Genomic DNA, 11,387 nt, shown 5'->3' on the forward strand with positions numbered 1-11,387 from the left:
GGGCATCTGGGTCTCAGAGCTTTCCTTTCAGTGGTGGGCTGCCTGGTTACCTTTGGTTTGTCTGTGTTTTGGTAATGATTGCTGCCGGGGGGTGTGACTACTGTTCTCAGACAACAGGAAGCAGAAACAAGGCCAAAGTTCCCTTAACATTTAAACTGAAAAATTATAACAGTTTTCAAATGAAAGTGCTTTCGATGCTTGGCTATTTGTTGTGGGGGGTGGTGCGAAGAGAGGTCGAATGAAACAAAACCCAGCAACTAACAAAAACATACATTGTATGTTGACTAGATCCAATTGTAGAATGCAAAACACTTATTTTTTTCTCAACAGTGAACATAATATATATGCTTTTACATATATACATATTATATTCCTCAGGGCTCGATCCTGGCCTCCCCTGTACACTGTGCCACTTAACTGGTTTCCATTTTTCCTTTATTTTGCCTGGTGAGATTATCTCAAGTCATGCTGTCGCAACTCAAAACAAAGTTTTCCCTAGATGAAATTCAACGTGGATATGCTGAAGAGGTGAGGTTTTGCTCAGGGAGCATCAGAAAAGCACTTGAATGAACAGGAAGCCCTGCTTGTGCGCTATAGGTGCTCAGGCTGGGGTTGTGGGTCCCAGCAGAGCAGCCAGGACTAACTGCTCACAGATGGCCGAGGGGAGAGCCATGTGGTCTCCTGGCCCATGACAACCCCAAGACCCACCCCCCTCAAAGCCCAAATTTGGAGATACAGTGGGGATATTCTTTAAAAAGTATCTTCTAACAGTCCTGTTTGATTTTCTTTAATAAAGTCTGTTCTTTTCAAATGACTTATGATTGTCAGAATTTTACCTAGGGCCAAGTGTACTGTGATCTCATTGAATTACAGTGTTTGGGAAAAAAAATAAACAACAACAAAAATGACGATAAGCACTTTTAAAACACTTGAAATGTATAGGGCCTATCAGACTGCTTTCTAATAAGGATCAGCTTTACTAAAGGATCTCCCTGTAACCACGATGAGTATTGCTCTTAAACAAAGAATGGGATTGAAATTAGAAAGAATAACCTGTGATGAAAGATCAAGCAGGCTGGAGACAGGAGACCGTTTCCATTGCTTTTGCCAGGAAAGAATGTAACTTGTCCAGGGCGGGGTCTTGGGGCGGGTGCGGGGAGGACTGCGCTATTAACACTCTAGGATACTATTTACAGCTGCTTCTAAAATAGAGTCAGTTTCTACGACGCCTTCACTGTGGTCCGGGATGAACTTTTCCAGGCAGTTTTCCTGCGAAGCCATTGGAGAAAAGTTGGGGAAATCTAACTCGACAGAGCCGCTAACCGTGGGGTCACTCTGGGACTGCCGCCCAGCCTTTTTGAGTTCCAAAATGTTCTTAAATGTCGTTTCTAAACTCTTAGTAAGCTGGAGATCGGGCTGGGGCTCGCCTGACCCTTTCATGATGTCTGTGTGTAAAACTTCATTCTTTGGAGAATTCCGCAGCGTCTTGTCCTGGAAGGAGCTATTACAGGTCATCTCCAGCTGCGAATCTACTAGGAGGCTTGAGAGTTTGCTGTCAGGACCGTGATCTGGTCTGGACGAGTTTTTCCGGTGGCCTTCAGGGCCGGGGGAGCACTCGCTGCCTTTTGCAGAGTCTCTCCGGCTGGTTTTCTCTTCAGACGCACTCCGGTACTGAGCGGAGCCCACTTTGTCAAATTTCAGTGCTCTGCCGAGGCAGTCGGTTTTTTTAGAAATGTTTCCTTCTGCAGAGACCACGATGTGATTAGGCACTAGATGAAATTGGTCATGATTCATTGGTTCTGCCAGGCCTGCTTTGGCTCGGTCTCTGCTCTGGGCCTTGGCCGTTAGATGCACAGAACTTGTTGTTTTACCACCATGCTGGTCACTCCGGCTGAACTGCATCTCATGGGCAGCTTTATCGAGTTTGAAGGAACAACAGAAATCAGCCTGAAAACCCTCTGCAATTGGGAACGAAAAGAATGTTAATGAAAGGAAGAGGCAGTGAGGACTAGACAGCAGCCCCTCAGTGGGTCAGGTGCAAACTGCCCCCATCCCACCCTCTAAATCAGTGGTTCACATCCAGGAACGTGCAGAAGCACAGTTGGAGGGTGTCCTATAAAAGCAACCTGTAAATGATATATGCAAGTGGGAACCAGGAGTGGAAGAAAACTTGCAGGAATAAAAACATTTATAGGATGGTGAAACCATGGGTGAAAATCCATACTCCACAAATTGTTATAATGTTATTGGATTTAAAAATTTCAGAGGCTAGAAAATAGTATGGAGAATACTTTTTTTCTTTTTTTTTCCCTATTTTTCGGCCATACCATGTGGCATGCAGAATTTTAGTTTCCCAATCAGGGATGGGACCCATGCCGCCTCCATTGGCAGGCAGATTCTTAACCACTGGACCACCAGGGCAGTCCTGAGAATCCATTTCTAAAAGGCGGAATGTGGGTTACTCCAGCATGATGCAAATGGCAGGAAACTGATGGGGTATTCAAAGGGCACCCACAAGGAGCATTACCATCCATTAGCTTATGGGCAGGGACCATGCTTCACTGACTCCCCCCAACAAGGTCTGGCACACAGTAAGACAACTCAATAATTGGCTGAGGTTTAGTTGCTTCTGGGAAGGCTTCTGACTTACTTAGTTCTCAAAAAGTAGAGAAAGATTGAGAAGTGTGAGTTTACAGGAGAGAAGAAGATTCAGTTAACCGAATGTCAAATTCTGGTTTGGATTTTGCAGAACATAGACCTTCTCAGAGGATTCATATCGTGCTCTCAACTCCGGATTTTTTCTCCCTGGAATCCAGGATCTACCTTCAGGTCTTATCCTGCAAGGTCAGTTCAGATGGTTTCCCCAAAGCCACGGCCCCGGAACCCTGGCAGGAGCTCTCCTTGGCTTTCACTCTGACAGTTCTTACCGGGGTCTACGAGCGCCAGACGCTTGTCCCGGGACAGAGAAGCTCTTTCCTCCTGGTTGAACATTCTGTCAATCATCACCATCTCAGCGGAGGGGTTGATCCGCTAAAAATGAGAGAGTCTAGTCATTTCAGATGCCTTTTAACAACTGCGAACATCTTGCTGCATTTGGGGGACAGAGGAAGCAATCAGAGAAGAAAATGTGTTTATCATTGACATATTTTTTAAAATTGTATTTTTTGGGAAAAGGTTATTTACAACATTGGTACAAACTTCAAAAGGTACTAAAAGGGGATGTAGAAAGTAAGCCTTCCTTCTTCACCTGCCCTGTGCAATGCCTTGCCCACCCACCTAGGGCCCTCTCTGGAGGTACCCTCTGCCAAGCAGTTTAACAAACTCTTCCAGAGATATTTTATGCACACACACACATTTACATTATTCATTCTCTATTTTTTGCACACAAATGACAAGCAACTATATGCACTGTTCTCTGCTTATTTCCTCCTCTGCTTAATAATATGTTGGAAATCTTTTTGTTCAGACACTCTTTTACTTTATATTTTGCTATGCTATAATCATATTTTGGCCTTGCAGCACAGCTTGTGGGATCTTAGTCCTCTGATCAGGGATTGGACCTGGGCCATGGTACTGCAAGCGCAGAGTCCTAACCACTGGACCGCCAGGGAATTCCCTATGATTGTGTTTTGTATTAAGGCTTTCCTTAGAATTATTTCTTGCTGTACAGAATCAAATCTTATTCATTCTTAGTTTACATAAAATAATTTATGTTTTATTTATTTAACATAAAATAATTCATGGCAGACATAATTTGTCCAAATAATTAGTTCATTTGTCCAAATCTGTCCAAATGATCCTTTTCTCATGAATGACAGTCTTCTTGATATCTCAGTTTTATTGCAGAAATGATTGTCAAAGTAAGAACAACTTTGACTTTAGTTTGACTTTAGTGGCACAATTTAAAATAAATATATATACGTTACAGGCATATCTCATATCTCATTTCATTGTGCTTTGTAGATACTGCATTTTTTTTTTTAAAACAAATTGAAGGTTTGTGGCACCCCTGCATTGGGAAAGTCTATTGGCACCGTTTTCCCAGCAAACGTTGAATAACATTTGCTTATTTCATGTCTCTGTGTCATGTTTGGGTAATTCTCCCAATATTTCAAACCCTCTGCCAGCAAAAAGATTATAACTCACTGAAGGCTCAGATGATGGTTAGCATTTTTAAGCAATTAAGTATTTTTAAATTAAGACATACACATTTTTGTTCTGGACACAATGCTATTGCATACTTAACAGACTATAGTGTAAACATAACTTTTATATGCATCGGGAAACCAAAAAGTTCATGTGAGTCACTTTACTGTGATATTCACTTTATTGAGGTGGTCTGGGGAAATAAACCCTCAAAAGCTCTGAGGTATGCCTGTTTATGGAACAACAGACTTGTTCCAAATAGGAAAAGGAGTACATCAAAGAAGTATATTGTCACCCTGCTTATTTAACTTATATGGAGAGTACATCATGAGAAACCCTGGGCTGGAAGAAGCACAAGCTGGAATCAAGATTGCTAGGAGAAATATCAATAACCTCAGATACGCAGATGACACCATCCTTATGGCAGAAAGTGAAGAAGAACTAAAAAGCCTCTTGATGAAAGTGAAAGAGGAGAGTAAAAAAGTTGGCTTAAAGCTCAACATGCAGAAAACTAAGATCATGGCATCTAGTCCCATCACTTCATGGGGAAACAGTGGAAATAGTGTCAGACTTTATTTTGGGGGGCTCCAAAATCACTGCAGATGGTGACTGCAGCCATGAAATTAAAAGATGCTTACTCCTTAGAAGGAAAGTTATGATCAACCTAGATAGCATATTCAAAAGCAGAGACATTACTTTGCTAACAAAGGTCCGTCTAGTCAAGGCTATGGTTTTTCCAGTAGTCAGGTATGGATGTGAGAGTTGGACTGTAAACAAAGCTGAGTGCTGACGAATTGATGCTTTTGAACTGTGGTGTTGGAGAAGACTCTTGAGAGTCCCTTGGACTGCAAGGAGATCCAACCAGTCCATTCTAAAGGAGATGAGTCCTGGGTGTTCTTTGGAAGGAATGATGCTAAAGCTGAAACTCCAGTACTTTGGCCACCTCATGTGAAGAGTTGACTCATTGGAAAAGACTCTGATGCTGGGAGGGATTGGGGGCAGGAGGAGAAGGGGACAGAGGATGAGATGGCTGGGTGGCATCACTGACTCGATGGACGTGAGTTTGAGTGAACCCCGGGAGTTGGTGATGGACAGGGAGGCCTAGTGTGCTGCGATTCATGGGGTCGCAAAGAGTCAGACACGACTGAGTGACTGAACTGAACTGATGCCTGTTTATATATATATACACACACACACATAAAGTAAACACGAACATACATGCATATTTCCACTATACTGTATACATATATAATACAGCTCACTCACTCTTCCAAGGTAAATTCTCAAAGCTGACTTCAAATTAAAAGCCAGTTATAGACTCCCGTGGTGGTACAGTGGATAAGAATCCACCTGCCAATGCAGGGAACATGGGTTCCATCCGTGGTCTGGGAAGATTCCCATATGCCTCGGGGAACTAAGCCCACACGCCGTTACCTACTAAGCCTGTGCTCCAGAGGCCGGGAAGCGAAACTACCAAAGCCCACAAGCCCGAGAAGCCACTGCAATGAGAAGCCTGTGCACCACGAGGGAGCAGCCCCCGCCTGCCGCAATGAGAGAGGAGCCCATACACAGCAACAAAGACCTGGCGCAACCGAAAAAATAGCCACTTGTAAGAGACCAGTTTATTAGTCCGTATGATTTTAGAGCTGCTTCTAAAATCTCATAGATTTGGTCTTCCATCATTTTCGGAGATAATCTGACTCCTTTCTCTAATTTGCTGTGCTTTAAAATCAATTTTAGTTTCTATTTGGAGGGCTGAAAATGTTCTGGAGTTAGGGAGTGCTGATGGCGGCATAGTCTGTGAACATATTAAAATCCATCAGGTTGTACATTTTAAAATGAAGCATGATTTTTATGACGTTAGTGACCTCTCAACTGAAAACAAAACTAATTTTAACATCTGTCACCTCATCTTTTCAGACATTATTCTGAACAACCTTCAGCAGAAGTGTCACCGGTCCTCTCCTGCCTCTTCCCGTTGATGAGAAGCAGTGGACAGCACTGAGTATGGGGGGCGGGGGTCAGGGGGTCCTGGTCTGTATCCCAGCTCTGCTAATTACAGAACAAACTTACTGGCTGTATGGCGTTGGGCAAATTACGTGAGCAAGCCCCAAATCCTCACTTGGCACACACTGAGAGTGATCAGTCACGGAAAGCACAGCACTTGTATTTGGGTTGGCCAAAAAGTTTGTACGGAAAATATACAGAAAACCCGAACAAACTTTTTGGCCAACCCACAGCTGCTGTTAGTAGTAGGTACAGGTAAAGGTAACTTTTTCTACAATTTTAAGTATCTGCTCCTTTTAAACTATGGTGGGAAAATGTAATTCCTTGAAGTTTTTCTCTCTGAACTAGTACCTGTGACCTGTGGAGTTTAAGAAACAAACTGGGCTCAGTGGAACTTTACCATGGCATCCTCCAAGAGCAGGCATCTGTACTTGTTAAGCATAGCTTGGGTCCTTTTCAGGAGCTGAGTGGCAACTGTTTCAAATTCACTGTCAACTTTAAAAAGAGGGAGAGAGAAAAAAATAGTAAGAGAGTGCACACCAACCACTAGGCCCTTCACTCCTCCACTTTCTCCCTCAGTTTAGCTCTTCCCTGGTTAGACGTGATGCTTCTGCACGGCTTTCCCTTACTGTTCACTGGCATGTGCTCTCAGAAACTCATTTTAATACGAGCTTATTTTAACTCTGATTAGGAAACCAAAAACATAACTCCTTTAAGATCATCTATAAAAGAAAAGCACGAAACACAGAACAGCAGCAAATATCAATGAACAGAGAATCATCTACTAGTTCAGGTGACCGAAGCCTCCACTTCCTTCCAGAGCATGAAAATCTGAAACCACTGAGACAATGAGGTCCTACTGTCTGGGCCGGGCAGACCAGGTTCCCGCAACCACACCAACTAGTCCACGGCATCTCGCAGGTCATGGTCCCGTGGCTCTGTCCTTTGTCTCCAAACGTCTCAGTTTCCACTTCGCTCTTCTCAGAGCCTCCACATCCCTATTTCATGCTGGATGAGGATGAAGAGCACCCTGGCCTTCCCAGGGAAGCTCACAGTGGGCTGATGGCTGTGCTCCCATTAGAGACCCTGGCCAGAAGGACAAGGCTGGGGGCAGCTGAGGGGCTGATTCAAGCAGTGGAGGGCGCCTAACGGGGTCCAGGCTGGGAACGTGGTGGGAAGGAGAGTAGAACTGGGCAGCGTGGCTGAGAGAGGCAGAAGGGCCAGGCATCGGAATGGGCTAAGCTCGAGGCGGGGTAAGAGGATGTTACCTCTAAAATGTTTCGCCAGTTTCTGGATGTGGAGCGGTGCCTTAGACTGCCTTTGGAACCACAAAGCTTTTGGAGGGCTACAGTATCTAATTCAAAATGGTGACGCTGACAGCTCAGGGTATGTGTGTACTCAGCCTACACGCCAAGGACTGTGCCTGAATCACTGTGCAGAGCACCTAGACCAGGGCCGTCCCACCTGCAGCCAGAGTCCAGACAATGTTCTGCATTCACTGCCCTCAAACTTGCCCATAAGATGTCCAGACATTTGGGTATCCCTTCCCAGAATGCTGAGAAAAATAAGTCACAATTCTCAACATGGCCTGGGAAACCAAGTAAATTGGGAAGATGGCAGGTCTGCGGTGAAAAAGAGTAATCCAGTGACCATCTGGGGGCAACGAGCTCAGGTTCTCCTGTGGGCCGTGTCCCCAGGAGGCGCTCTGGGGCTCCAGCCTGCTCACCTTTCCTCAGGTCCTCCTCTGTGGGCATGGAGCCCTGGCACACATGGTAGGACAGCAGCCTCTGCACCGCGTCACTGAGTGACCGGAACTGATTTTTGTCAGGTGTCACCGCGTGGGCTTGGTCCCTCTGTAACTGCTGGAGAATGCTGAGAGAGAGAAATTGCCGATGGCTGTGTTGAGTCACGTCAAGAAATCTTATCACAATGGTTATTCGCATGCAAAGACAATGAGACACCCAGGGATGTTATCATCTATAGTATAGTTTTATACTCTGTACATCATAGTGGGTTTAGTTTAGTCTGACCCTGAGTTTAGTCTCAAACTTTGACCCTGGCCTCTAAAGCACCATGTTCCCACCAACCATTCAAGTGCGGGTGCTCACACAGACCCTGGCAATGCCTCACCACTGGCCAGCTAAGCTTCTGGTTAACATTTCTGTTCTGAACATAGGGATTTATCAAAGCATGCTTCTCAGAGATCCTGAGGCCAGTCAAAGGGCATGTGGTTGCTCAGAAGACAAAGAACTATTCTTAAGAACAAAAGGGTAAGCAGTAGGCTCAAACTACATTTGATATACATACGGGTGCTAACAAACTATAGGCAAAGCCTTCCGAAGTATACTTTAAAAAACACAGCATCGTGACCTGACGGCTGTTGTCTATTTGTTGAAGGTTAGGAACCTAGAAAAACATTCAAAATGGTTAATTTCCGAAAGGGACTCACAAAGCTCCTTTAGTCAGCTGTTTGGCAGCAGGCCTCTTCTGTCCTCCCGGATGACCATCCACCTGAGGACAAAACACACCTCTTCTTAGTCCCTTCTGTAGAAAACATAGCAGAACACAGTTCCATATAAAGGTCACTGTGGCTGCAGCCTTTTCAGCTCTCTATCAAGAGCACACTCTAAGGATGTAGAACTTGCCATGTTGGAAAGCGAAACGAGGAAGTCCCACAGACCCATGCAGCAAAGCTGCGCTGTGTCAAGATTACAGAAAGCTGTGCTATCAGCTCCTTGAAGGGATTCACTTGTACCTTAAAGCCTGAATTCCTAGCTCCCTCCACAAACGCTTCATCATATTTTAATTTTTTCCTTTGGCCACCTTGTGACACGTGAAACTTCCCTGACTAGGGATCAAATTCATGCCCCTCTGCAGTAGAAACAGAATCTTAACCTCTGGACAAGCAGGGGAGCCCTTAAATGCTTATTACTGCTTTTTTAATTTGGCTGCACCAGTTCTTAGTTGCAGCATGTGAAATCTAGTTTCCTGACCAGGGATCGATCCCGGGACCCCTGCATTGGAAGCACAGAGTCTTAGCCACTGGATGACCAGAGAAGTCCCTTCATTATATTTTTGAAAAAACAATATTTTAAGTGCCAGCTTCATAAACAGCTGAAAATTCAGTAGGTAGTCCTTAACTCATCTTCTCAGTAGTAAATAAGGAACCAAACACATCTGAGCTCTTGTTACATCTAGTCCAGGTGTGTGACCTAGCAGGGTATTTCTCAGATCACAGTAAGGAACAAATACTCCTGTCAGAACCTGAGAACTGAGCCAGATCCTTCACTGAGCATCCAGGTAGGCCCAGACGATCACAAATTTCATTAGGCTATTAAGTGGTAAAACTGATGGAAAAGAAACTAAGGCCTTAGAAAATGGAAGACAAAAAAATTTGTTTCTTCCTTTTTAGACCAGTGGATGAGTTAAAAGACCATAGAGTCTGACTACTTCATACACTACAACAGGGGGAAAAAATCTCTAGTATAACTAAGAGGAACAGATCTACTTTTGATAAGATAATGGTCATTATCATTCAACAGTAAACTACATTTTTTGAGTGCCTATTATGTGTTTGCTGCTGGTATATTATTATTTTTTGTATTCAGAATCATTTTTATTTTTAAAAGATAAATTTTTGCACTGTTTTATTTTATTTAACAAGTACTTAATATTTTCACATGAATACATTTTCCAAGAAAAATCAGAATGGAATTTTTCAACTAAAATGTAATTCAAAGGCTATAAATTATTCTTTCTTTAAACAAATGTATTAATGTATTACTATATTTTGGGACACATTCTATTTACTTTTGCTCTTGAGGATTAATTTTTTCTTTTTAATTAAACTTTCTGTTTTGGAGTATAGCTGATTAATAATGTTGTGATAGTTCCAGGTGGACAACTGCTGGTATATTATTGATTCCTGAGGAAATCATAGCACTGAAAGCATGTAAGGAAGAGATGCATTCATCCTAGAAACACTGACATTACAAGACCTGGCCCTTGGGGAAGGTCTTCAGCGAGCACCTCTGTGGGCACACAGGGCATCGGGGCTGACTGTGCAGAAGGGGATGTGACGTTTTCTTTCAATCACACTGAACATTAAGAAGAAGCCAGGCAACTGTCTTCTACCTGCACCGTTGGCTGGCCAGGAGGTGATCCAACGACTTTTTCCTGTTGGGGCTGTGTGGTTCCTAAGGACGCTGGTATAACTTTGCTTCCAGAATCCTGCCCTATTAGAATGAACACATGAGACAACGTTCAACAGAAACAGTAAATCAGGCCCGGCAGGTAACCCCTGGAGTCCAATATACACACATTACTGAACTTGCTGAAATAGATTTATCGTGGATGTTGGCTATGAGAAAGGAAAGCAGAAGTACATTTATCTACCAAGGTGCAAAAAGCAGAGGTAAGGTTTATGAAAGATTATTTATGTAATACATAAACACATGCACAAATGGTAATAAATAAAAGCTGTCAATGCTACAGTTTCAAATCATCCAAGGTCTACGGAATAGGCCTCGAGCCAGTGTGATCTGTCAGTACCACCGAACCTCCAAATACTCACAACTTAAGGAAAGGGAGGCCCAAATGGGACTGGCTCTGAGTGTTCACAGTGTCGTCTTTTCTGGTACTTACTGAGCAGTGTGGGTGTTCAAGGCTTTAGAAGCAACGGGAGACATGACCCATGATACTTTCTGTCTCAGAGGGGTGAATTCTAAATACACCTATACAAAGCAACATGAGGACAGCCGCAAAGTCACATGTGCCATATAATACTATTTTCATGTCACTATTTTCAAAATACTAGATTTCACTCTTTCTAAGCAGCACACTTTTTGAACATAATTTAACCGAGGTGTTTTAATTTCTCATTTTTTATATAAAATGATGGCACAGATGCAGCATGGTATATAACTTGGGTGGAAGGGATACAGAAGGCAGGTAGGATCAGAGCAGAGGTGAGGCGGAGTGGAAGAGATGCAGGATGACGGGCATGCAGAGAGTGCCCCCTGGGAAGACGGGCACAGACTGAGGAGAGCTCACGGGGGGACTCCTGACCTGGCAGTGCGGTGCTCAAGAGGCCTGGCATGGGCGCTGGCCTCAGGCCATCTGTGGTCTTGGAAGCAGAAATGGGGGAAGTCTGATTCAAGCTTTTTTTCTGAGCCTGTGAAAAACATGGCCAAGATGGAAAAATTAAATCCATGATAAAAGCTTTAAAAGATCAC

General features: G+C 43.8%; 1 protein-coding gene across 2 annotated transcripts in view; it reads right to left on the minus strand.

Moving 5' to 3' along the window:
• Positions 1–6: 6 nt before the first annotated feature.
• Positions 7–11,387, minus strand: part of GLTSCR1L (GLTSCR1-like) — a 36,981-nt gene continuing 25,600 nt past the window's right edge. For both annotated transcript variants that reach the window (XM_010863159.1, XM_010863158.1), the window contains 7 exons: positions 11,221–11,326; positions 10,288–10,388; positions 8,603–8,664; positions 7,880–8,025; positions 6,554–6,648; positions 2,928–3,030; positions 7–1,958 (listed from right to left, as the gene is read on the minus strand). In XM_010863159.1, coding sequence (XP_010861461.1) covers positions 1,171–1,958; positions 2,928–3,030; positions 6,554–6,648; positions 7,880–8,025; positions 8,603–8,664; positions 10,288–10,388; positions 11,221–11,326 — 1,401 coding nt within the window. In that variant the 3' untranslated portion in view covers positions 7–1,170. The remainder of the gene's footprint in view (positions 1,959–2,927; positions 3,031–6,553; positions 6,649–7,879; positions 8,026–8,602; positions 8,665–10,287; positions 10,389–11,220; positions 11,327–11,387) is intronic.

The sequence above is a fragment of the Bison bison genome, unplaced genomic scaffold (genome assembly GCF_000754665.1).
Source record: "Bison bison bison isolate TAMUID 2011002044 unplaced genomic scaffold, Bison_UMD1.0 scf7180017864487, whole genome shotgun sequence".
Classification (NCBI taxonomy): Eukaryota; Metazoa; Chordata; class Mammalia; order Artiodactyla; family Bovidae; genus Bison; species Bison bison.